We start from the raw sequence: 26,534 nt of genomic DNA, 5'->3' as shown, positions 1-26,534 counted from the left end.
CCAGGTCTTCGGATCGGCGCCGGAGGACATGGGAGATCAGTCCCACGGTTACGCCGCATCCTTCGACGCCGTTGCCCTCTCCGGCGTCTCCAACTTCACCTGGACAGGCGTCAGTGATTGAGGTATTGGAGCCTCAGGTGTTTTCTCCGGCGCAGACGCCGAGGCCGGCGTCTGGGTCGCCTCTGAGACAGGCACCTCAGTATCCGGCTTTTCCCACCCCTGGAGCCGATAGTTCCGCATTCTTGAATGCGATGTATGCCATCTTCCAACAGATGGCTCCAGGGGGTGCTCCGGCTGGGCCTTTGGCCTTTTCTTTGGGTGATCCTGCGCCTCTTCGGCCGGCACCCTTTATGCCCTTTCTCCCTTTTGGGAACGTGGGCTCGGCGCCAGTGTCGGCGCCGGTGGCCGCTCCGGTGGCTTCAGAAGGATTGGCCCCGGGGATTTCCATCCCGTCGACGTCGAAGTCGGGATTTCGGCCTGTGACTCCGGTGGGTCCATCTGCTTCAGCTGCTCTTTTTTCGGCGCCGAAGTTACCTGTGGCGCCGGACGCGGCGTCGGTGGCTTCTGAAGATCGGCGCCGATCTTCGACTTCGGCGGAGGCATTGTCGACTCCGCGTATTGAACAGCGACTTCATTCCAGGAGACGTGCTCTCCGTGTATTAGAAGAGCAGGAGTACCAACGAGCCCTGGAGGAAGGAGAGCTAGAGGACTCGGGTGATGGGCTGCGTGGACTGGAGTCGGCCAGTGGGCTGGACACTTCCCCAGAGTGGGATCTTTCGTCCCCGGGGGAATATACTGAGGAGGCTGCTTCCTTTCATGCAGTGGTACGGAAGGCAGCTAGTTTTTTGGACCTGCCTTTGCCGGTGGTGGAGGCTAAACAAAACCTTTTAACAGAGGTGCTACATCCGGCCTCAGCTGCGGCGGAGCCTCTGTTGCCATTTAATGACGCTCTGCTGGATCCGGTGATAGAGGTGTGGAAGAGGCCGGCATCTTCCCCAGCAGTTCACAGAGCCGTGGCCAGGAGGTATCGGGCGGCTCCGACTGACCCTGGGTTTCTATCTAGGCACCCTACGCCGGAGAGCTTGGTGGTGCAGGCCTCCTGTTCATCCAAGTCAGCGCCTGGTTCTTTCCCGACGGTGCCTGGGGACAGAGATTCAAAGAAGCTAGAGGCGCAGTCGAAGAAGATTTTTTCGTCCTGCAGTCTGGCGTTAAAAGCTACCAATGCAACCTGTATCCTGGGGAGGTATATTCATGCTCTGATGGATGACATTTCCTCATCGTTTACAGAGCTTCCCCAGGGTCTTTTGGATCTTGTCTCAAATGCCCAGGCTGCTGCGACCCAGATTATCCAGACGGGACTGGATACCACCGACTCGGTAGCCAGAGCAATGGGCACAACTGTGGTGGCAAGGAGACAGGCCTGGCTCCGTAACTCGGGCTTTTCTGCAGATGTACAGTCCACATTGTTGGATCTCCCGTTTGATGGGGACAAACTGTTTGGAGCCAAGGCTGATTCGGCCTTGGAACGTTTTAAGGAAAGCAGGGCCACGGCTAAGTCGTTAGGGCTCCAAGCTCCTTATTCGACAGCCTCTTCCAGATTTTTTAGGAGGTTTCGTGGATTTGGGCGTGGCTCTTCCTCCTCTTCCTTTCGGGGAAGATATCAGCAACCTGCCTCTTCCCATCCCTATAGATCTTTCAGGGGGAGAGGTAGGGTCCGCACCAGAGGAGCCTCTCAGCAGCACTCTGCCTCTTCCTCATCCTCTGGCGGGGTGCAGCAGGGAAAGCAGCCTTAGGCTTCCACCATTTCCCACTCACTCCTCTCCTGTAGGGGGAAGATTACAGCATTTTCTCACCAAATGGAAGACTGTTACAACGGACACTTGGGTTCTCAGTATTGTGGGAAAAGGCTACACCCTTCCCTTTCGGGAATTCCCGCCCCGCCCTTCTTATTGTTCAGAAGAACACCTCCTGTTGCTAGAACAGGAGGTACAAGCCCTCCTTTCCAAGGGCGCGGTGGAGTTGGTCCCAGAGCAGGAAAGGGGTCGAGGATGTTACTCAAGGTATTTCCTGATTCCCAAGAAGGATGGTCGTTTGAGACCAATCCTGGACCTGAGGATCTTGAATTGGTTCCTCAAGCAGGAAAAATTCAAGATGCTGACCCTAGCACAGGTGCTTTTGGCGTTGAACAAGGAAGACTGGATGGTGTCTGTCGACTTGCAGGATGCTTACTTTCATATCCCGATACTCAAGTCACACAGGAAGTATCTCCGGTTTGTGGTGGGATCGCAACACTATCAGTTTGCGGTCCTTCCGTTTGGTCTTACTTCAGCACCTCGAGTCTTCACGAAGGTGATGTCGGTGGTTGCGGCAGAACTCAGAAGGAAGGGGATAGCAGTATTCCCTTACTTGGACGACTGGTTGATCAAAGCCAAGTCCCCGGGGCTTGTGTCGCATCATCTGCAGTCAACAACCCAGTTGTTGTTCGACCTGGGTTTTTCGGTGAACGAGCCCAAATCTCACCTAGAGCCCTCTCAGCGCCTCCTGTTCATAGGGGCAGTACTGGATACAACATTGGGTCGGGCCTTTCCTCCGCCTCAGCGGATTCAAGATATTCAGGATTTGGTTCCAATGTTTCAAAATGGAGCGGTAGTTCCAGTTTTCAAGGTCCTTCGTCTGCTCGGTCTTTTTGCCTCCTGCATTCTGTTGGTCACGCATGCTCGCTGGCACATGAGGGCTCTTCAGTGGTGCCTCCGAAGGCAGTGGTCTCAACACAAAGGGGATCTAGAGGGTACTGTCAAGATCTCCAGAGATGCTGCTGTGGATTTGAGATGGTGGATTGCAAGCAACAATCTTTCGCAAGGAAAGCCGTTCCAGCAGTCGCCACCAGTGGCCACAGTCATAACGGATGCTTCCACTCTAGGGTGGGGAGCTCATCTGGGGGACCTGGAGATCAAAGGTCTTTGGTCTCCAGAGGAACAGATGTTTCACATCAATCTGTTAGAGTTACGGGCTGTACGTCTGGCTCTCAAGGCTTTCCTCCCTTCCCTTCGTGGTCAGTCGGTACAGGTCCTAACGGACAATACTACCACGATGTGGTACATAAACAAGCAGGGAGGAGTGGGGTCGTACCTTCTCTGCAGAGAAGCTCTTCGACTATGGTCCTGGGCAAAGGACCATCAGATTTGCTTGATAGCAAACCATCTGGCCGGAGTCTTGAACGTGCGTGCGGACAGTCTGTCGCCATTTCTCGGCAGACCACGAGTGGCGTCTCCATCCAGATCAAGTCCGTTTAATCTTCCAGAGGTGGGGATTTCCTCGGGTAGATCTGTTTGCCACTCGAGAGAACGCGCATTGTCCGTTGTTCTGCAGCCTCCAGTATCCGATGCAGGGAGCGTTGGGGGACGCGTTTCAAATAACCTGGTGCTGCCAGTTGCTTTACGCGTTTCCTCCCATACCCTTGATTCCTCGAGTATTGAGGAAGATTCGCCAGGACCGGGCTCTAGTCATCCTAATAGCTCCGGATTGGCCAAGGAGGGTATGGTACTCCGACCTTCTCCAACTCTCAATGTGCCCTCCGCTCCGTCTTCCTCTCGCAGTCGCAGGGGCAGGTTCTACACCCCAACCTCCAGAGTCTGCACCTACATGCCTGGAGATTGAACGGGGCAACCTGAGTTCCTTCTCTCTCCCGCCTGAGGTAGTGGATGTTATATTAGCGGCCAGGCGACACTCCACTAAATCTATCTACGCTAATAGGTGGTCTAAATTTGTTGCGTGGTGTGGAGAGAGGCAGATTGATCCCTTGCATTCTCATCTATCGGACGTTTTGTCTTTTGCTCTGTCTCTAGCGCAGAAAGGTTGTGCAGTGGCTACCATTAAGGGTTATTTATCGGCCTTGTCAGCCTTCTTATGTCTTCCAGACCAACCATCTTTATTTAAATCCCCTATTGTTATCAGATTCCTGAAAGGTCTTCTAAATAAATATCCTCCAAAGCCATTCGTTATGCCGCAATGGGATTTGTCCTTGGTCCTGACTTTCCTTATGGGGTCCCCTTTTGAACCTATGCATTCTTGCCCCTTAAGGTATTTGGTTTTAAAAACAGTCTTCTTGATAGCTATAACATCAGCAAGGAGAGTGAGTGAGTTGCAGGCCTTATCAGTAAAGCCCCCTTATACAACTTTTTATGGGGATAAGGTGGTGTTGAGGACCAAGGCTGCTTTCCTCCCGAAGGTTGTTTCACCCTTCCATTTGGCTCAGGCAATTACTTTGTCCACGTTCTATCCTCCGCCTCATCCTTCCAAAGAGGAAGAAAGACTGCACCGTCTGGACCCAAAGAGAGCGTTGAGCTTCTTTATTGATAGAACAAAGGATTTCAGGCTGGAGGATCAGCTGTTTATTGGATACGTGGGCAAGAGGAGAGGAAAGGCAGTCCACAAGAGAACACTGTCCAGGTGGGTTGTTCTTTGCATTAAAACCTGTTACTCTTTGGCAAAGAAGGATCCTCCTGAGGGCATTAGAGCTCATTCCACCAGAGCTAAGTCGGCCACTTCGGCCTTGGCCAGGGGTGTTCCTGTGGTCGACATCTGCAAGGCCGCAACTTGGTCGTCCCTTCACACTTTTGCAAAACATTACTGTTTGGATTCTGAGGTTAGAAGGGACGGCCATTTTGCACGGTCAGTGCTGCAGGATTTCTTGGTTTGACCATTTAGGCACCCACCGCCGGGCGTGGTACTGCTTTGGGACTCTATTCATTAGGTGAGGAATCCACAGGTAGTTGTATCCATCAGAAGAACGAGTTACTTACCTTCGGTAACGACTTTTCTGGTGGATACATTAGCTACCTGTGGATTCCTCACGGTCCCACCCGCCTCCCCGTTGCCTTTCTGGTCTTACCAAGTAATCCTTGAGTGCGCTCCTCTTGGTCTTTGAGGGTGCAATAGATGTTGTATATAATATATTTATATATATGTATATATGTATATACTTGATGTGTGTATATATTTTTAAAAAGAGAGAGTTATTTATATATATATATATATATATATATATATATATATATATATATATATATATATATATATATATAAAAGATTTACAGTTATTCATGCAATGTTCTGTATCTTTACAATATAATGGGATGTTGCCTTGCTCTTTCATTGCATTGCCTGGTTGTTCTCATGCACGTAAAAAATGATTGGTACTGACGTCCGCACGTCGTCGAGGACCTCTTATTGCCTGTATGACGTCAGACGGCGTCGCGTGGGCTAGAGTGACGTCCTCGTCGACGTGCAGAGACTAGTAAGAAGATTTCCGTCGAATGCTGGCGCCATGGGAGTATTCATTAGGTGAGGAATCCACAGGTAGCTAATGTATCCACCAGAAAAGTCGTAACCGAAGGTAAGTAACTCGTTCGTCGTTCCCATACAGTTATGAACTTCCAGAACACTATATTTAGATTTGAAACCAACAAAGCAGAGTACGTATGGGCTAAACAAAATTGCTGCCTTTTACTTTTGTAAAGGCAGTCTTTATCCAATCATATACTGCTTTGTCATTGAGAAGTATTGCAGTATACTGCGGCCCAATACATCACTAAGTTTAAGTGTCTTAGAGGTTTAGGACTACTTAACAAAATTACACCTAGTGCCAAAAAGGATCATCTAGACACCATAATTTATATTCCTGCCAATTTTCATTAAAATTTATTCAGCCATTTTAACACCACGGCCAAGTACAAAGTCTGTGGAAAATGCATTGGTACAAAAACACATTGCGGGACCCCGCCTTTTTTTTTCTTAGCACCCCCATCAACAAATCACAGTGAAACTTTGAATCATCCACCAATGTAGAAAAAGCATTAGGTCTACAAAGTTTTGTGGAGATTTCTCAAACAGTGGCAAAGTTATTAGCAACCAAAAGTCAGAGGAATTCCTCTCTCTGGGAATCTTAACTATAACTTCAGAGTGGCTACCTCCTGATTGATAATGATATATATATATTCACTGAAAAAAAAAAAACAAAGGTTACATGGATGTTATAGTTAGAAAGTAGAATAAAAAAAAAAAATCATAGAAGTTCACAAAAAAAAGAGGTTACAGGGACGTTATAGTTAGGTTCTGAATTCACTCGCACAAAACCATAAAAATTCAGCAGTTAGTTATTTCGGACTAATGAAATTATAACTTGCGTCCCCGCCATGCATAGTTTTTTTTTGTTCAATAACTTGACTGTTAATGTTTCTTTTATAATTTTAATGACGTTGTAGAAGTTGTCATGAGTCCTCTAAGTCCTTTAATTAGCAGTGCATGTGCTTGAGTTATAGTTACGGGCAGACCCCCTGTATTAATTTTATTTCAGCCCCGGCAAAGTGGCGGTCCCTGGGGCAGCGGGGGAATGAGGTGGGGCCTCCCGGCCCCCGCCATTGATTTAAAAAAAAATAAAAATCCTTTTAGTGCCTCCGGGACCTGGCTCGTCTGGGGGCAAACTAAATGAAGAGTGTGGGAAACCTCGCTTATCAACAAATAAATAAAAAAATCTCAGAAGAATCAGCGCATCCATCTGCAGATTTTTGAGAGATTAAAAAAAATAGTTGCATTTTAGCCCTGACAGGGTCTGTGGGGGACTCTGCACTAAGGCTAGGGGCTTTGGGTGACCCTACGTTAGCACATTTCTTCTTCTCTTTTTTTTTTTTTTCCTTTTTAATCTTTTTTTTTTTTTTTTTTTTGTACGACTCAGCTAAAGCAGAGTCCCGAAATGGCTGCCAACACTTTCTTTTTGAAGTGTTGGCAGTCAATCCGATATCATCATGGGAACAGTTAAATCCCTGGATTTATCCCTAGATATCTATATTTTTAAAACTCTAATATCTCATAAACTACAGAATGAATTTACACTAAATCACAAAAAGCACACTTTCTGGAACAAGAGCTAGCTTTTTGGCAAATATAGTATAATTCCGTCCAGCGGTTTGGGCTGTAGTCGTGTTCAAAATCCCTATGGGAAAATGCATGGGGAAAACATGTTTGGGCCCCCTCTTATTTCTCAGACCCTCGCTTGACGGATCACCCTGAAACTTTAAACACAGCAGCTTAACCGACTGAAGTATAAGTTTTGATAGTTTCATGAAAATTTGTTAAGCGGGGCCCAACTTACTGACAAAACAAAAAACAATCTTCCTATAGAAACAAGTTTCTAACTATAACTGCCTATGTATATGTGTCACAGCGGTGATTGCCTCTGTGTGTGCAGTTCTTGTTAGGTCAGAGTTTCCATAGGAAGAGAACTTTTTGTTTGGCTTATAAAGTTGGCACATTTGATGAATCTTCGCAAAACGTTCCAAAATAAAAAATATTGATTCTCTGCTCCTTCCTGGAAAGTTGCATAGTGATCTATGAATCTAGACTTGGGAAAATGGGGTGGTGTGGGGCAAAACGTGTGGCCGCGTGATCTTAGATGTTGCGACTGCCATTAAAGGACAAAGGGGCCTCACACTTGATGTCCTGAAACAAATAAAAATGAAGATATAAATGGGCAGGGTACCGTTCCCAGACACCGTTCTGGTTATGGTGACGGGAGGGAGGGGGCCTAGAGAGACCTCGTGAGGGGTTTAAAAAAAAAAATCCTGGCCAGTTCTCTTGCACTTTTTCAGGAGCCAGTGTGGCCCCCTGTGTTCCCCATAGGAGTCCTGGGGTGGGGGGCCACACAAGCAGGGATCTGCCCTGGCTCCCACTGGACTTCCACAGGACTACTAAAAATTTTTAAATAAAACTCAAGCCCCTACTATGCACACTCTTTTGCCTGTAGCCAACCATTTGCAGGTATCCTATCTCTTATCTTCAGTCATTGAGATTTGGGTGGCCGAGACCATCAACGCACAGCCTATGCTTTGAAGTCTTCACGAGGAGCCCCTTCCCTCCTGATACTCTGGCCCTGTTAGGTGTCTGAGTGCCTTTTGTTCATGAACTTTGTTCTGTGCGCAGCTCTTCACAGAGAAATCAACTTATTCAGACAGTTAAACTTATCAGGTGTCTAAGTCCCTACTACACATACCCTTGGCCCTGTACAGAAAACATAAAAGGGAGGCCACTCCTTCCAGACACCTAAGCCTGTACTACTCACACCCTTTGCCTTGCACAGAAGACTTAATGGAAAGCCCAATGCCTCCAGCCACGCAAGCCTTATAGCACAAGAATATCTACAATGTGCTTAGGATAGTGTTTGTACAGGAAGGGGTCCCTTCCTCCACATAAACTATTCTTTAAGGTTTTTTCATCTGTCCGTGTGTACTAAAGAATGCAGTACACATGCAACAAGTTAATAACAAAGAGGAATAAAATAACTCATAGTAATGTTAGCCTCAGCAAGGCATCGATTTTGGTGAAAATCCCTATGTCCAGATGTTTGGACGTTTCGATCTATACCAATAGAACGCCCTCTTACCACACAGTAATGCTAGATAATACATTGCACTACATGGAATTTCTTTTGGTTATAAACCAACACACATAGTGATTTCTGTTGGTTTATCAACATCAAAGTGAATTTTGTGTCAGTTATCCATTTACAAGATTTGCAAACCTGGAGCAAAATCTTTGACAATGTCTTAGGAATCTATTTTTTAAATTTGTTTTTTCTTACACTCTGAATAATAGACTTTACCTGTTATTATTATGTATAGGATGCTACAGCAGGCTATTATGGTATGCTAAGATGAAGAGGCACACATGACCACATTTTTTTTTCTCCAATATTTAAACAAGTAAAGGAGGTTCTTAAAAGAACCTCTCCGTTTTTACTCTTTTTTTTGTATTTTTTTTCTTGCGGTACTCAACTTCAGAATATGTAAACTTGGAGAGAGAGGAAATAATTCTTCTTGTACATTTGTGCTCGGCACAAATGTGCCCCTCACTGAAGTGCATTGCTCTCCACTATATGCAACTCTACTATTCCTCCTGCAATATTTTACTATTTCTTGAGATTCAGGATTGATGCCAGTGATGCCAGAATGTCCCTGCTGCACTTCTTTTGGCACCATACCTCCTGGTCCGATGGAGGGTCCAGATTATGCCTCCTCTGCATCCTGTTGGTTTTTGCTCGGCACACGCAAGGTGTACTTGAAAGATCAAGTGCATGTTCTGCTATGTGCTGGATGTCGCATGGCTATACATATCGTCAATCCCTCCTAGAGAACAGCTTATTGCAGATCGTGTAGATAAGACTGGGAAGATGCTTTCTTTGCACATGCTGGAATAGAAACACATTGTCACACCATGGACTTCCTGGTGGGCCGACAAGTGTTCTCCTGCTCCCCCTCCATCTCTTACTTCCTCTGATCTCCAGAAGATAAAACTGAAGCTACAGAATCTTTTTCAAATTACAAACACAAGTGAAGGGTTGAGTATAAGATATGATAATACCAAAGCGCTAATCAAAAATGAGGTTAAAAGGGTAGGAACTTCCTATAAAAGGAGTAGGACATTAATTTCAACCAATAAGATGTTTTTCATGTATGTGTCTTATGTCACAGTACTCAGGCAGTTACGCAATGCGTAAAATGAGGCAATTTGTACATAAAAAGACTTGAAAGAGACTCATTAATCAACTCAATTAAAAAATCTGTAGACTTAAACTTTAATAAAAAGCATTCTTTCATACTAAATAGAGCTTTTTAAAATTTTTCGAAGATCTTGAGGTATACCTGTGGCACCCGAATCAGGAAGTAAAACCCACACCGAACGTCTGTCGGGCCTACCATTGTCTGCAGGGATACCATGGGACTACTGCTGGACCATGGAAAGTGAAAATAAAATGAAGAGCAATAACTCGTGTTGTGCCGGTAAAGGATACTACTGTAGATTCACTACAAATTTAAGACAAAGTTAACATCATGTTTAACCTTGTTAATTAGATTTTTCTTGACATTAAAAGCAACTCTATATTAAAACATAATAAAGGTTTTTTTTTTTTTGTTTGGTAAATAAAAATGATGTATGTTAAAAACAAACTCTTACAAATTCACTGAAAAAACAAAAGTCAAAGAATCTTAAAGTTAGGTGACTGTAAAAAAACACTGAAATTCGTCAGTTATAATTCAGCAAGCTAACTAGAACTTGTGCCCCTGCCATGCACTGCTTGTAACGTTAAATATTACATAATTCATGAAATGTTCAATGACATCATTGATGACATCACTAATGGTATCTCAAATGTCATCACTGATGCTATTATCCAATAAATGTGATGATTTGCTATATGCCGACAATACTGGACAACATTCAGCAAGGTACATCTAGAACTAATTTTCTATACTGTTAATGGGTCTTGGATGGACTAGTACCTCGTTGGATTTATCAGGAACAGGGGATTGATCCTACAGGTTAGAAGCCTTAAGTAGAGAGGGTGAACGGTTTGAAGCTACAGATAAAGGCCACCAACGTGGAATGTTGGCCCTTGGAGGCACTTGGGACACAGGTTCTACAGCTAGAATGAACTCAAGAGTCTTGAAGGTACATATTGCAAACACCAGCTACTCAGATTGCACAACCCACAGCAAATGTTGGTTCTAGAGTGTATAATATTGTCTCTTTCCTCAATATTTCTCTCTCTCCTTCTTTACCCATAACATTTTTCCTGTTTTCGCCTTCCCTTCTATTTTATATTTTTTTCCTACTGTCATTCTGTTCCTCCTTGCCATCAGCCCTTCTTCATCTTCTCCCCTACTGCTTCATCCTTCTAGAGTTTCCTTCTGCCCTCTCTCCTACTGTTTGTATCTCATTTTAATTTACCTCTTCTCCCTTATCTCTCCACATTTTATTGCTTCTTTAACCTTATTGTTCCTCCACTCTTCCTCCTGCAGTCTGTCAGTGATTTTCAGGAACTTTCTGCTTGTGTGCATCAATTGTGGGATATATTTGTGGGATGCTTGCAGCTATATTAACATGAGTCTTCATCTCTGCATTAAATAAAAATATATTAGATAACATAGCCTCTTTTTATAATCTACCCCCTTCTCTCCCACGATTAATGAGAGATTTATCTTCAAGTATCTGTGAACAGCAGTAGTGTGCTGCCCCTAAGCCTAGCAGACACCTCATATGCTGTCTTCTACCATGATCTGTGTGTATAAAGTGTGTTGTTGTTGTTTGTGTACTGCGAGAAGAAAGGATGCCAACATGGCCTTCTAAAACCCTGAATATTTGTTCCAGCTATTTTTGTGCTGCTGCTTTTTAAAAAAAAATGTTTGTTTTAGGGATAAAGAGTCTAGTTCTGCCTGCAAGAACCCTAACTGGTGTCCTAGTCCATCTTCTTTATTTCCTTTCCTACAGTAATTCCTGCAAGTTACAACAAACCATCTGTTACGAGTTTGTGTGGCGCTTTTCGTAGCTGAGCTTGTGCTTTCCCTTTTGAACGATTTTATGATGTAAAAAGATATTAGATTAAGAAACAGTGGACTTTATTTACAGATCAATTCTGAAGAACAAGTTGCCAAAGATGAACACGAGCCCCTGTCGTGGGATGGAAATATTCCTGATGACGTGATGAAGATAATACCAGAAGGAAAAGAGGTTCGAGCTGACAGTATTACTATCTGGATTGACCCACTAGATGCTACGCAGGAATATACAGGTACACAAGTGTTCTAATCCTGTTACTTAGCATTTCTCCCAACCCTTAATTTGAACTGCCATGTGAGGACTTTGATATTTTCATTGTGGGCAAATGCATGCACCTTGCTCAATCTCACTGCAGGGAAAGAAAACCTGTGCATCGCTTCAGTATCTCATTGAGGCAAAAATACATTTTAATATAGCACTTAATCCTGCCAATTTCTATTTATTTTATCAACCTCAAAAAGATGAAAGAATGAATTGATCCTGACAGGGTTGAAACATGTGCCCTCCAAAGAATATCAAATGTTACTGCAAGGTCTTAAGTCACTGAACCCTCATGCCTGGATGTGTAGGCTGATTAGAACAGGCTTCTCCAAGGAGTAGCTTGTGAGCTACCAGTAGCTTTACAGCTACTTGTAAGTAGCTCTTAAGGCTGTACCCCAGACGACTAAATTAGAAGCTTTTGGTTGGCTGTTTTAATGTATGCATTCCAGATTGAACTATTTGATGGTTCAGTCATGCGTCATTGCAGATACTTTTTGCTCACATTATTACATTGTTTCCAGGGGCATTGCAGCTATAGATGTCATGAAATAACTATAGTTGGGCATTCCAAATTCATGTAGGCTTTTTGACCCTGGCTGATGCAATGTAGTGATCGCTGCTGGTAATCTTGCTTGGATTGCCCACCAATGTAATCTTTGACGTGGGCACTGTTGCCACACTAATATTAGTAGCTCAGGATAGTTTTCATATACCATAAGTAGCTCTTATGACAGAATTGGTTGTCGACCATTAGAAAGTGGTGTGGTTTAATCTTAAGTCCGGTCATGAGGAGAGGAAGGGGGCCTAAGACATTTATTTTAAAGAAAGTAGGCTTCAGAATGTTATGTAAAAAAGGTAAAAATAGCAGTTTGAACAAATCCTGAATCTCAGGAGGACTAAGTTGCAGCCCTTTCAAAACTTAAAATAATTCTCATTGATTGACACATGCCTAAGGATTGTGGGTTTTTAGAAGTTGATCAATGACCAAATCTAGTGTGAAATGTATACCAGTTTGAATTGATGAATGTGTGCTCCATGTATCATTAATTATTGATTGTATTCTTTGGGTAAAGCCCTGCAGTAGAGTCCTAGGACTGGCCAACCTGTGCGTAAGCAGCAGTGTAGGAGTCCATGCTACTGAAAACCTTCATGCTTACAGTATTTTAACCTAGTCTCGTAGACGCTAGCTCATCTACGCATATTCTGGAAGTCTTTTCAGAAATTGCCTGTCTTGTTTGACTCTCAAGAGGCTCCAGACATGTACAATTGCGTTGAACTCCAGTGTTAAGCATATCACCATTGCTGTTGAATGTCTTTGGGATATGTTTCTGGACTTCTAGGGGGCATACCGTCCTAGTCATTGGTAGGAAGAGAGGCTCTTCTGCTTAATTGAAATATGATGAGTCTGATTCTACAATGTTGGTCTTGCAAACAAAGCATAACATAAAGAACTATGGTAATCAGCAAATAAAGAAACGTCTGGAGCACTGCATGACTTTAAACTTGTCACAGTTAAAAGAATAGGAAAAAGAACTTTAGTAAGTTACATTAGCAACAAGAAAAGAGAGAGAAGACCACAAACTTGGTGGTGATGTCAGATGATAATAATCAAGAAGTAGTGGATGGATTGGCTGGGTGTGTTGAGGGTACAATAACACAGCCTAAGCCGATTGTCAAGGTTGTAAAAAGTGTGGAAGATTGTAGTGATGAAAGTGAGATATGCGTAAGTAAAAAGAACAAGGAAAATATTAGTTATACATTTCCAATTTATTTCAGTCTAGAAAACAATCCCAGGATAAGGTAAATGTAGCTAATAAGTAAACAACTAATGTGATCATAAAAGAAAGGACCAAGGAAAATAAATTTGATTTTAAGAACTATGGAATTTCTTCAGGTAAGAGTATTGAAAAGTCGCTCAATCCGAATGCAGCAGTATTTCAACCAATAATGAAAGGATGAAGGTGAATGATCAAAAGGATGAATGAACCTCAAGCTGGGGGCAAATCTAAAGAGGACGAGAAGGCTCATATAACAATAATAGGGGAGACAGCAACAATTAAAGCTAGATCTCAAACCATCCAGAATACCCAGACCTCAGTGGTGTGAACATTAAAAGGAAGAGTTTAAGACGGGTTCTTGTATTAGCATATATAAGATCTTTGAATGTGCCACAGAGAAAGGAATGAGAGAAAACAAAAGGTAACTAACTTATTGGTACCTATAGACTTCCATATTAATTGAGAGCTATGTGGTAAAAATATAGCCCTACGTTCAGTGGGATTAAAAGCCTTCAGTTTACAGAACTGTTTGTTGTAGATGATGAAAATTGATGTACAAATCCAACAAGAATCTTAAATAAGTTGTGATCTGAGGATCATAACATCAAAAGAGATTGCATCAACATGTATTTTATAAGAAGCAGGAGAAAAGGAAAGATTAAATAAATCAAGAGTACATTTCCATATAAGGGTTGCATCAGAAGAAATTAGATATTGATGTGATTGAGGTGACCAGACCGATTGAGCTTAGGATATAGCATAGAATTGGTAATACTGAGACAATCCCATAAGAATGGGAATTGTTTATTTGTGGTTTTGACCTGATGAGTATCCCACCAAGCTTTCTGAACTGGATTTAACATTTGTTATGTAGACCTCTCAACCAGAATCAGTAGTCCCCTCTTGACCTGATCTTAATAAAGAGAGGCGTCTGTCAGGGGTGTCCACTCTGACCTATATCATTTGTGCTGGCATTTAAACCCATAGCCTGTTATTAGGCAGCATCATGCAGATATTGGCCTTAAATATGTCTTCTGCAACCTCATAATTCTATTATATGGCAAAGATATTACACTGTATCTGCACAACCTGGTGCACAGTCGCAGACCAGTGTTTAGGGAATTTCAGTATTTATAATCCTGTCTGGTCTCTCCATAAACTCAAATAAATCAACAATTTTTCCATTTTCTCCGGGTAACATCCCTGTTCTCTGAACTGTCCTCTTCCTTGGTGTACTTGTTTGACTACGTACTTGGACATCTGGATTAACCAGGATGGAATACCATGCTGACTGAGAACTATGATTCCACATTGCCCAGCGTGGAGGACAAAGTATAAAGGTGGTGGTCACTACCCCTGCATTTGTCTGGCAAAAATAGTAGTTGTGAGGCTGGTTATAGTACCTCACCCAATGTACTTTGTTTTTAAATATCACTATCCCGGTGAGCCAGCAATTCTTTAATGGCTACACTTGTTTATGATAAAGCTGGTATGTATGGGCTAGTCTCACAGGACTAAATAGGAAGTACTAACACTGTCCTATGATCAGATCAGATCTAGAGTACCCCCATTCTCTTTCAGAGGCAGGGCTTGGTGAATGACGCAGCCTGCCTTCACTAATTTGCCAACAACACTGATTGTGTACATCTAGCGTGGTCTTGCCCTACAGTGCAGGCATATTGGATTGAACTATTTAATAAGCTATGGTATACTTAGGGTAGATGTACAGCTGGCGCCATTGATGGCTCTATTCTTAAGTGTAGGGAAGTACCATCTTGCCTGGCATGTTACCCCCATTTTTTTACTTGTGTGTATGTTTGTTTTTGCCTGTGTCACTGGGATCCTGCTAGCCAGGACCCCAGTGCTCATAACTTGAGCCCTGTATGTGTTCCCTGTGTGGTGCCTAACTGTAACACCGAGGCTCTGCTAACCAGAACCTCATTGTTTATGCTCTCTCTGCTTTTTAAATTGTCACTGCAGGCTAGTGACCATTTACACCAATTCTGATTGGCACACTGGAACACCCTTATAATTCCCTAGTATATGGTACCTAGGTACCCAGGGTATTGGGGGCTCCAGGGGATCCCTATGGGCTGCAGCATTTCTTTTGCCACCCATAGGGAGGTCAGACAATTCTTACACAGGACTGCCACTGCAGCCTGAGTAAAATAACGTCCACATTATTTCATAGCCATTTTACACTGCACTTAAGTAACTTATAAGTCGCCTATATGCCTAACCCTCACTTAGTGAAGGTTAGGTGCAAAGTTACTAAGTGTGAGGGCACCCTGGCACTAGCCAAGGTACCCCCACATTATTCAGGGCAATTTCCCCAGACTTTGTGAGTGCGGGGACACCATTACACGCGTGAACTACATGTAGGTCAATACCTTTGTGTAGCTTCACAATGGTAAGTCTGAACATGGCCATGTAACGTGTCCAAGATCATGGAATTGTCCCCCAAGCCAAATCTGGTATTGAGGTGCCAATCCCATGCATCCACGGGGCTCCAGCATGGACCCTGGGTACTGCCAAACTAGCTCTCTGGGGTTTTCTCTGCAGCTACCGCTGCTGCCAACCCTCACACAGGTTTCTGCCCACCTGGGCAGCCCAATCCCAGAAAGGCAGACCAAAGGATTTCCTCTGAGAGGGTGTTTCACCCTCTCCCTTGGGAAATAGGTGTTAAGGGCCTGAGAGGAGTAGCCTCTCCTGGCCTCTGGAAATGCTTTGAAGGGCACAGATGGTGCCCTCCTTGCATAAACCAGTCTACACCGTTACAGAGATATCCCCCAGCCCCCTGCTCTGGCACGAAACTGGACAAAGGAAAGGGGAGTGACTACTCCCCTGTCCATCACCACCCCAGGGGTGGTGCCCAGAGCTCCTCCAGTGTGTCTCAGACCTCTGTCATCTTGAATGCAGAGGTGTGAGGGCACAATGGAGATCTCTGAGTGGCCAGTGCCAGCAGGTGACGTCAGAGAAGGCTCCTGATAGGCTCTTACCTAGTTAGGTAGCCAATCCTCCTCTGAGGGCTATTTAGGGTCTCTCCTGTGGATTCCTCTTCAGATAAGGAATGGAAGAGCTCACCAGAGTTCCACTGCACTTCTCTCTTTGACTTCTGCCAAGGATTGACCGCTGACTGCTCCAGTACGCCTGCAAAACTGCAACAAAGTAGCAAGAAGACTACCAGCAACATTGTAGCGCCTAATCCTGCTAGCTTTCTCGACTGTTTCCTGGTGGTGCATGCTCTGAGGACTGTCTGCCTTCACCCAGCACTGGAAGCCAAGAAGAAATCTCCTGTGGGTCGACGAAATCTTCCCTCTGCTAACGCAGGCACCAAACTTCTGCATCACTGGTCCTCTAGGTCCCCTCTCATCTTGACGAGCAGGGTCCCTGGAACACAGACGCTGGATCCAAGTGACCCCGGCAGTCTGGTGGTCCTTCTGTCCAAATTTCGTGGAGGTACGTCCTTGCCTCCCCACGCCAGACAGTAATCCTGTGTATTGCGTGAACTGCAGCTGCTAGGGCTTCTGTGCACTTTTGCAAGACTTCCTTTGTGCACAGCACAGCCCGGGTCCCCAGCACTCCGTCCTGCATTGCCCAGCTCGCTGAGTTGACCTCCGAATTCGTGGGACCCTCTTTTGTTGTGCTGAGACGACTGCCGTGCTCAGATTTCTTGAACACCTTTTCTGGTACTTCTGCGGGTGATGCCTGCTTCTGCGTGGGCTCTCTGTTGCTGAGCGCCCCCTCTGTCTCCTCCTCCAAGGGGTGACCTCCTGGGCCCTGGCAGCACCCAAAACCTTCAACCGCGACTCTTGCAGCAAGGATGGCTTGTTTGCAGTCTTTCTGCGTGGAAACAACTCTGCATCCTCCAGCACGCCGTGGGGCATCTTCTGACCAAAGGAGAAGTTCCTGGCACCTCCCGTTGTTGCAGAATCTTCGGCTTCTTCCACCCAGAGGAAGTCCTTTTGCACCTTCATTTGGGGTTTAGTGGGCTCCTGCCCTCTCCCACCCCCCCCTTACCCCCCCCCCCCCCGGACACTTGCGTGACTCTTGGACTTGGTCCCCTTTCTTTGCAGGTCCTCAGGTCCACCGTCTTCAGTGCTTTGCAGTCAGTTGTTGTCTTTGCAGAATCCCCTATCTCGACTTTACTGTCTTTCTAGGGTAGTAGGGTAACTTTACTCCGACTTTTCAGGGTCTTGGGGTGGGGTATCTTGGACACCCTTAGTGTTTTCTTACACTCCCAGCGACCCTCTACACACTACACTAGGCCTGGGGTCCATTCGTGGTTCGCATTTCACTTTTGGAGTATATGGTTTGTGTTGCCCCTTGGCCTATTTTCTCCTATTGCATTCTATTGTGTCCTACAGTGTTTGCACTACTTTTCTAAGTGTCTTACTTACCTGATTTTGGTCTGTGTGTATATTTTGTGTATTTTACTTACCTCCTAAGGGAATATATCCTCTGAGGTACGTTTGGCATATTGTCACTAAAATAAAGTACCTTTATTTTTAGTAACTCTGAGTATTGTGATTCTTATGATATAGTGCTATATGATATAAGAGGTATAGTAGGAGTTTTGCATGTCTCCTAGTTCAGCCTAAGCTGCTCTGCTATAGCTACCTCTATCAGCCTAAGCTGACAGAACACTACAAATCTACTAACAAGGGATAACTGGACCTGGCACAAGGTGTGAGTACCATCAGGTACCCACTATAAGCCAGGCCAGCCTCCTACATTAAGCATATCAAATTCTTAAGTGTATCCAATCTCAATGGTTCCTTTGCTGGCTGAGGTTATGGTGGCGTGAGTGTGGCAGAATCCAGTCACACGTGGTTTAATCTTGATTACTGGATGTGCTATACTGCAATGAACAGTTGAATTCCAGCTACTCTACGCTGCCTCTTGCCCCACTAAACAGTTTTCTACTTACTGCTGCACTATGTGGGCGCTCAACAACAAACTCTAATGCAATTTGGTATCGTACTGTGGTTCCTGTTTCTCTGGCATAGTCTACAGATTTGTTTTTTTTTTTTTTTTAAATGTATTACTTTTTTTCTGTCATTTTGCCACATAAACAGTTGGTGACAGTCACAAGTTCTAAATAGGCCACTGCATGCAGTAATGATCTGTCAAGTTTCTAGCAACAATACACAGTTTGGATTCAGTCTTGTGTAATGAGAGGATGGGTGGTGAAGTAAAGGATACGCCGATGACCAGTCAGTGAGGATAATATGGAGGAAAAGGTTGAATCAAGATTTAAACTGTCCACTATGTCAATCTCCTGCACAAACCCTGTTCCATGTTTTGCTATACTGTGAAGCACTCGGCATCATCAAAGACTTCTGTGGTTGCTAACTTTGAGACATAAACTTCCATAGGATGAATTATTGATATCCTGTAAAAATTAAATGTAAGAGTATTCAGTTATCTTATAAGCTCTTGACATTTTTACTGTTTTTGAGGGATTGATGAAAAAGGGAGATTTCCTATAAATTTGTACTTTCATTAAATCATATGTTGCATTTCTTAAAGGTATTTTTATTTGTTTTATCTATGGGGGCACAAATCGAATAAATAATTGTTTAATTCTGCCAGTTTCTTTTTTAAATCTGCTTTGAGACAATGCCTCTCCTCCTCAGCTACTCAAATTCTCATTTTAGCGTTAGTCTAAAGCCAACACCTTAATCTAAATATTACAGAAGTATACCATGCCTATGATGTATACTTCTTTCCCTTTTGTTTGCGATAGGAAGGAGCTCGATAAATAGCTTGATGAATATTGCGTGCAAGGAAAATAGAGTACCATAAGTTTCCTGATTCTTAGTTTAGGTCCATTCTAATCTCTATGCTTGATTGACTCTTGTCCCAGCCAAGTCAAATATTGAATAATTACAAATTCTATTTTGATAATATTAGTTGGTTCCCAGAACATTGTCCACAGGAGGATATGACACTGGTTTTCTGTATAACATCTCCTTTTTTTAAATCACCTTCTTTTGGTAAGCATATGTGGAAGGACTGCACACTAAAATTAATATCACTTTTTTCATGTCTTACAGTCTTGCATGTAAAAGCTAAAACTGTTACTTTTTAGGAAAATAAATATTTTAAACATTTTAAAAGTTTATTTTCTCTTTATTGCACTGACCTGCTTGATTTGTTTTTTATGTATTACATTTATTTATCAGTTCCTTTTGTGCAGACTGCTTATAAAAGTCACAAAGTTTCTCCTTCACGTTACCACTTGGCGCAGAAGGGTACTCTTCTTCCTTAAGTTGCATAACATTCCTTCAGTTTAAAAAAAATAAATTGTGCAGATGTGTGGCTTTCATTTGTTTTTAATTTTTGCCTTTCCCCCTTTAAAATGATTATATGTAGGATACTACAAGTAAGTAGTTTCTCAAGACTTTGATAGTTCCAATCCATTTGCCAAAACAGAATATGTTTTTTTCTTTTCAATGCTTGGCATGCACTTTTGGAGACATTCCTTGTGCATTTCTGCCCTCTAAGACCTGTAGTCTGATGGCTACTATATGTTGCTGATTGAATTAAGATACACTTCTCTCTATCCCAGTTATGTACCCCCGGATCACTAGAGGTTAGTTTAAGGCCTTATCCCTTTTAAATTGGCCTTTGATGAAACATAGATGTTTTTCCTGCCTCTGGCCTGTCTGTCTCGGGTCCCATCTCTGAAATCACCTTTGCTAGACACCTACCCTTTAGGCCTGTCTTAAGTAAAAAAGACTAAAGGTTGGTAGAGTTCCATCTCCCTTGTGTTGTGACCCTTTCCCAGCAAATCTTAGGTCATCCAGCAATTAATTTGAATGCGTTCAGCCATATAAGTTTAAGGCGTATCTACAGATGTGACTTTGATACCACATTTTCATAATTGGATTCACATTTGAGGTTTAGTTAGAAGTGTTCCAATTAATCTTGAATTTGTCCCATTTCCACTTCTAATTCACCAGCAAGCTTTGGGTGTGTAGATTGACCATTTCGGTATTCTGTCCTCTTTGCAGCATACATCTTGCCTATTTTGTAAATGTTTCTGAAAACCACCAAGAAAGTTTTGAGACATTCAGCCATTAAGAAAGTAAGTCAAGCAGCTGAATGGATGTTTGCTACCTGGAAAATTATGACTTTCCCATTGCGAGCAGGAAGGAATACAGGAGAAAACACTGCTGATCATGGATGCCTGTCCTGAAGCCAGATATTCAGCAAGCCACATAGATTTAACTTTTTCAAAACTTACCTTATTTTTAGATGTGAGAAATTGGGTTGTTGGTTGACTGGGGTATGAGCCCTGGTCAAGCGATGCCACAGGCTCTTGCAGGTTGAACCACAAAAAGTTAATAAATTAACCTGTGTTTAACCCTGAGTCAGGTTTAACTTAGAGGCAACGTGTAAAGTATTTATGCAGCAAGCAAACAGTAATAAAGTGAAATTACAACACAAAACAAATCCTAAACCAATTTTGGAAATAATAAATTAATCGAAAACAAAACATTCAAAATCTAATTAGTAGAACCAGAGGTATGAATTTTTAAAGTTTAAAGTTCAAAATAGTGCTTAAAAGAAAAAGCACCAACAGCGGATATCTGGTTGCACTAGACCAGAGCAAAGTCAAAAGTTAAGCCAACCGTGATGGTGCGCCGTTCAGATGCACAAAATGGTCAGCACTTACCTTCGGACTTAGAACATGTTTGAATAAATAGTCTCTGAGAAGGTAGAAGTTAAGTAGGGCAAGGCTGCAGGAGTGTACAAGAAGGGAGTGTTGTCATCGGATAGCTGTGGAGGGAAGCCGCAGTGAAGATTTTTACCTTTGGACTTAGTCGTCCAGATGGAAGTTGAAAATCTCCAGCAGGACGAAGCAGAAGGCTGTAGCTGAAGACTGTTACATGAAGTCGGTACCCCCTTCTTGAATGACTGCTGAAATGGATTTGCTGCTGCAGAGAAGAACGTGGTGGGAAAAGCCACAAAGTCGTTCTGACCGTCACTGCATCTTGGGTGGATCGTCAAGAAGGGGTGGTCCTGGTCTCCTTGTACGTAGAAAGTTTTTGGGCATAATATTGTCTAAATACTCAGTTTTGGAAATCGGCCATCTGAGCACCTTTAGCTCCACAGCCAAGGGCTCAGGACTGGATGGAGACCTCTTGGGGATTGGACTCAATCAGGCTGGGTCCAGGTGCAGGTTCAGTTTGGTCGGAGCCTGTTATGTCCCTGTGGCTCTGAACAGGAGGCCAGCAAACTAGCCATTGGGGGCACCTCTAGAAGTGCTGGGTGCAGTTGAAAATGCAGGGCTCAACAGTAGGACTGGTATCTGAGGATTCAAGGTAGGCTCCAGGCAGCAAAACAGTCCTTCTAGGTACAGCAGCAGTCTGGCAGAGTGCACAGTAGGTTACAGCAGCAGTCACTCTTACGAGAGTTCTTCTGCAGGTCCAATAGTAAGCTGAGTAGTGGTTCTGAGAGCCCTAAATTTATGCCCTGGCGCCCTGCTCCTAGAATGTGGGAGAAGTTTCCAGAAATGTTTGTTAAAGTTCCAGAGTTCCCTGTCTCCCCTGCTCTGGCTTTTAGCTGGCTGCAGTGAAATAAAGAGTTGTTAAGCCAATTGTGTGGGTGGCAGAGCACAGCCTATTCAGGTGCAAGTGGGCTCAGCTACGCCACCACATCCTACCAATGGAAAGGCTATTCAGGCTCTGCAGATCCCACTATTGTGTGACTGTCTGGGTGAATTCACAAAGTCTCAACTGTCAGTTACACTTAGTCATGCGCCCTCACTGAGGTGCTTCCTCCTAAAACCGGGGTTACAAATTCTAAAATGCTGTCAGTTCCCTGATATTTTCAAGAATTGACTCGGCCAAAAGGAAATGTAAATCTCTAGAGAGGGTTTGGAGACAACTATTGTGAGGCTGGGAAAGAAGCTTATAAATCAGAACTTAGAATTTATAAAGGGCTTGTAAAAGGCTATATATCTAGTTATCATAAATTTCTTTCCACAAACAACACTACTAGAGAACTTTTTACAGTCTATAATTCTCTGGCAAAAAGTATGAAGCGTTTACCCACAGCCCTCCCCAACACACATTTTGCTCAGTACACTCAGATTTCTTTCAGGATAATTTTTTTATTATTTTATCAACATTCACCTGACAGTGGAATCTGAAGAAAGACTAGATCTAGGTGCTCATTTTAATTGTTGGTTACATTTGAGACTTCTAGATGAGTGGTTCCCAACCTGTGGTCAGGGGACACTTTGGGGTCCCCGAAGCCTCCTCAGGGGCCTGTGAATGCTTAGAAAATGTAATAAGTTTAACAGATTAGGTCCCCAGCTTTCAGTAATGACTCAGTGGGGGGTCCCTGGGTTCCAATAATGATTCAGTTGGGATCCCCGGGTTCCAGTATTGATATAGTGGGGATCCACAGAAGTCAAAAGGTTTGGAACCACTGTTCTAGATGAAGAGGTGATTTTTAAAAATTTCTGTAGTCAAGTTATGCTCTCCTCTTCTATTTTGCATTTTTAAAGAGCTAGCTTCCTTTTTCTCTCCTTTGATAACTATCGAGTGTAACAACTCCTTTAAAGAGGAATGTGACACCTGCTTTTTCTAAACAGGCATTAATTACTGCGCTCTTAAAAAAAAAAAAAAAAAAAAAGATGCTAACATTTCTTCTAATAATCGATCTACCTCACTCCTTCCATTTTTTGTGAAAATCCCAGAAAACTGGGTAAATACACAGCTAACTGCTTACAGTGAGGAAATGGTGTATTTAAAAAAAAAAAAAAGGAATTCAGATCCTGCTTTAGCACTGAAACTGTACTTACAGCAGCTGCCAATGACATCTGTATGATTTTGAATGGGGGAAGCTTGGCAGCACTCCACCTTCTTGATTTGTCAGCTGCTTTTAATACAGTTTCTCATGAAATTTTGGTGGAAAGGTTATTTACTATTAGCATGAGGGTCAAACCACTCAGATGGGTTGAACCCTTTCTGGACAACAGAACTTGGGCAGTCCAAAGGGCAACCTTTCATTCAGAGTTTAAAGATATTGCTTGTGGTGTTTCTCTGGCTCTGCTGTTAGTGCCACTCTTTTTAATATATACGTTGCTCCCCTGGCAGATCTAATTGGCTTTCTATTTTATGGCTATGCAGATGGCACCCAAATAATCATGGAGGACAACCTTTCCCACATCCAGGAGAAATTCAAAACCTGTTTGATCATGGTAGCCAGCTGGATGAATGCCAGCTCCCTCTGGCTACATACCGAGATTCTGATATTTGGTATTCTGGTTCTCTGTGTGGGGGCACCAATCGTTGGGAGAATGACCTTAACCAGCATCCACTACCCGTGCTATTAGATAGAAAACTCTCATTTGACTATCAGATTAATAAGTTAATGTCTACATAATTTAGGATAATGAAACGATTAAAGAAGATCCTTTATTTATTCCTCAACATTCTTGTCAGCTGCAAGCCCTGATTTTAAGCAAACTGGACAATTGCAATTTTCTACATGTTGAACCATAAGATTACCTTATAAAGAGTTTACAACTTTTACAGGATGCAGCAGCCAGGTTGAATTTTGCATTTGAGTAAGTATGTCAGTTTCTCATTTTAAATTGGCCAGTTACACTGGCTCCCTGTTCATTTGATGTCGGTTCAAGGCCCAATGTGTGGTTCCTAAAGCCCTTTACCCCATAGCACATTCCTAGTATATCTCAGATATGTTAAAAAATAAAATAAAATTCTCTTAGACTGCTGCGCTGGACCTCCACCTGTTTGGTAACGGTACCTAAATATTGGAGAGCAAGATTGGAAGGACTGGCTTTTTCTGTGGTTACAGCTCAAGTATGGAACAGACTGCAGCTTGCATTACACTTGGAGCAGAATATTTAACATTTTTGCAGGGCTCTAAAAACGTAATATTTATTTACATAGCCATTGCCTGTAGCCCATGAGCATGCAAGGTGTGTCTGGAGTTTACTTTTCTCGTGCTGGGATACCCTTGGTGTAGGAGGCTGGACTTGTTAGTAGTGGGTACCTAAGGTACTTACATCTTATACCAGGTCCAGTTATCTCTTGTTAGTGAAATGTAGTCAGTGTCTAGAAGCCAGACTCTCTATGGGTAGTGTGGATGAGCAGCCAAGGCCTAACTAGGATACACGCAAAGTTCATGCAGTACTACTGGAGTCCCACTATTCACACACATGAAAGAAAATACTCTGTGTTACAAAAATAAAGGTACTTTATTTTGGTGACACAAATGCCAAAAATACCTTAGAGACTATACTCCCTTAGGAGGTAAGTATTATACACAGTATATACACTAGCTGTAAAAACAGTTAGAAAACAGTGCAAATAGCAAAAATCACAATAGTTAGAAATGTTCCTGGGGGAACACAGACCATATACTAAAATAGTGGAATGCTAAAGTCGGTTTCCCACCTAGACAAGTGTAGTGTGTAGAGGAGCGCTGGAAGTATTAGAAAACACCAAAGATAAGTAATAGAACCCACCCCAGAGCCCAGGAAAGCAGGAGTAAATCACAGTAACTTTCCTAGAACACACAATAACACATGATAGAAGATTTCGCAAGAACCAGAAGAGACTGCAAGACACCAGCGATGGATTCCTGGACCTGTCGACCTGTGAAAGAAGGGGACCAAGTCCAAGAAGCACTGAAGAGCCTGGGGAGAACAGGAGCCCCTGGTAACCCGGATGAAGGTGCAAAAGAAGAACCACCAGTAAAGAAGAACAGTCAGTACTGCACCCAAGAAGACTGATGCAGGTTCCTGGTTGGTGCAGATGATGTCCCACGCCGAATGGATGATTGTTTGAGTTGCTGGATTCCGCCAACAAGCCATGGCACATGCAAAGCTCGCGGTTAGCGGAAAATGGCGCTGCCTGGAACCCGGAGGGACCTGGTGGCCTTTACCCAGGAGAGGGAGGCAGAGGGGGCTCTCAGCAGCTCAGAGAGCCCTCAAAAGACCAGGCAGCATGAACAGGAGTCCCACAGCATGGGGACAAAGAAGGTGCAAAAGGAGGTCCACGGACCACCACACAAAGGGATCCCACGCCGCCGGCGAACCAAGCAGGAGGCTGTGCGTCGCAGGAAGGAATGCTGGGGGCCAGAGCTGCACGGTGCATGATGAACAGCATGGAAGGAGGCCAACATGCATTGGCAACTGCAAAACATGCAGTGCACGGGGGTACTGTCTTGCGTGGGGAGGCACGGACTCTTTTACCTCCACCAAAGTTGGACAGCTGGACTTCAGGACCGTCAGGACCACTTCAGTCCACCACCCTTTGCTGGATCCAATCACTTTCTCAGGAGTGGGGGCCCAAGCTACCGGTCGTCGCTGCAAAGGGGTGCCTGCTGAAGCAGGTAAGTGACTCCTTCACTTTAAGGGAGATTCCTTTGTTCTTCTGGTGCAGGCTGAAGACAGGCAGTCCCCTGAGATTTCTCGACCTGCAAACAGTTGCAGTTGCTGGCAAGAGCTGAAGATACAATGTTGCAGAAGTCATCTCTGCTTCTTAGTTGCAGTTTGTAGAGTTCCTGGCGGGTCCAGGTGCAGTGTCGTCAGTAGAAGGTGAAGTAAAGGATGCAGAGGATTGCTGCTGGAGTCTTGCAATCCGAATCTGAGGAAACACCCAGAGGCAAGACCCTAAATAGCCCTAATAGGGGGATTGGTCAGCTACACAGGTAAACGGCTATCAGGGAAGGACTCGGACGTCACCTGCTTGCTCTGGCCACTCAGATACTCCCAGAGTACCCTGCCAACTCTGGAGGAGCTCTGAGCACCACCCCTGGGATGGTGATGGACAGTTTCCTTTGTCCAGTTGCGCGCCAGAGCAGGGACGGGGAGGGGGGGTCCCTGAAGCAGTGTAGACTGAATTATGCAAGGAGGGCACGTCTGTGCCCTTCAAAGTATTTCCAGAGGCTCTGGGAGGCTACCCCTCCCATGACTGTAACACATATTTTCAAAGGGAGAGGGTATAACACCTCTCTCTTAAAGGAAATGCATTGTTCTGCCTTCCTGGGGTTGAGCTGCTTGAGCAACAGGAGGGCAGAAACCTGTCTGCGGTGGCAGCATCTGGGGCTTCCTGG

General features: G+C 43.9%; 1 protein-coding gene across 2 annotated transcripts in view; it reads left to right on the top strand.

Annotated features, from left to right (window-relative positions):
- The window catches only part of BPNT2 (3'(2'), 5'-bisphosphate nucleotidase 2), a 66,468-nt gene that overhangs the window by 15,209 nt on the left and 24,725 nt on the right, over positions 1-26,534 (top strand). For both annotated transcript variants that reach the window (XM_069220212.1, XM_069220211.1), the window contains exon 2: positions 11,461-11,623. In XM_069220212.1, the coding sequence (XP_069076313.1) occupies positions 11,461-11,623 (163 nt within the window). The remainder of the gene's footprint in view (positions 1-11,460; positions 11,624-26,534) is intronic.

Source organism: Pleurodeles waltl, chromosome 2_2 (genome assembly GCF_031143425.1).
Source record: "Pleurodeles waltl isolate 20211129_DDA chromosome 2_2, aPleWal1.hap1.20221129, whole genome shotgun sequence".
NCBI classification, from domain to species: Eukaryota; Metazoa; Chordata; class Amphibia; order Caudata; family Salamandridae; genus Pleurodeles; species Pleurodeles waltl.
Note: the sequence above shows the minus strand (reverse complement) of the source record. Positions and strands in the feature narration are given on the sequence as shown.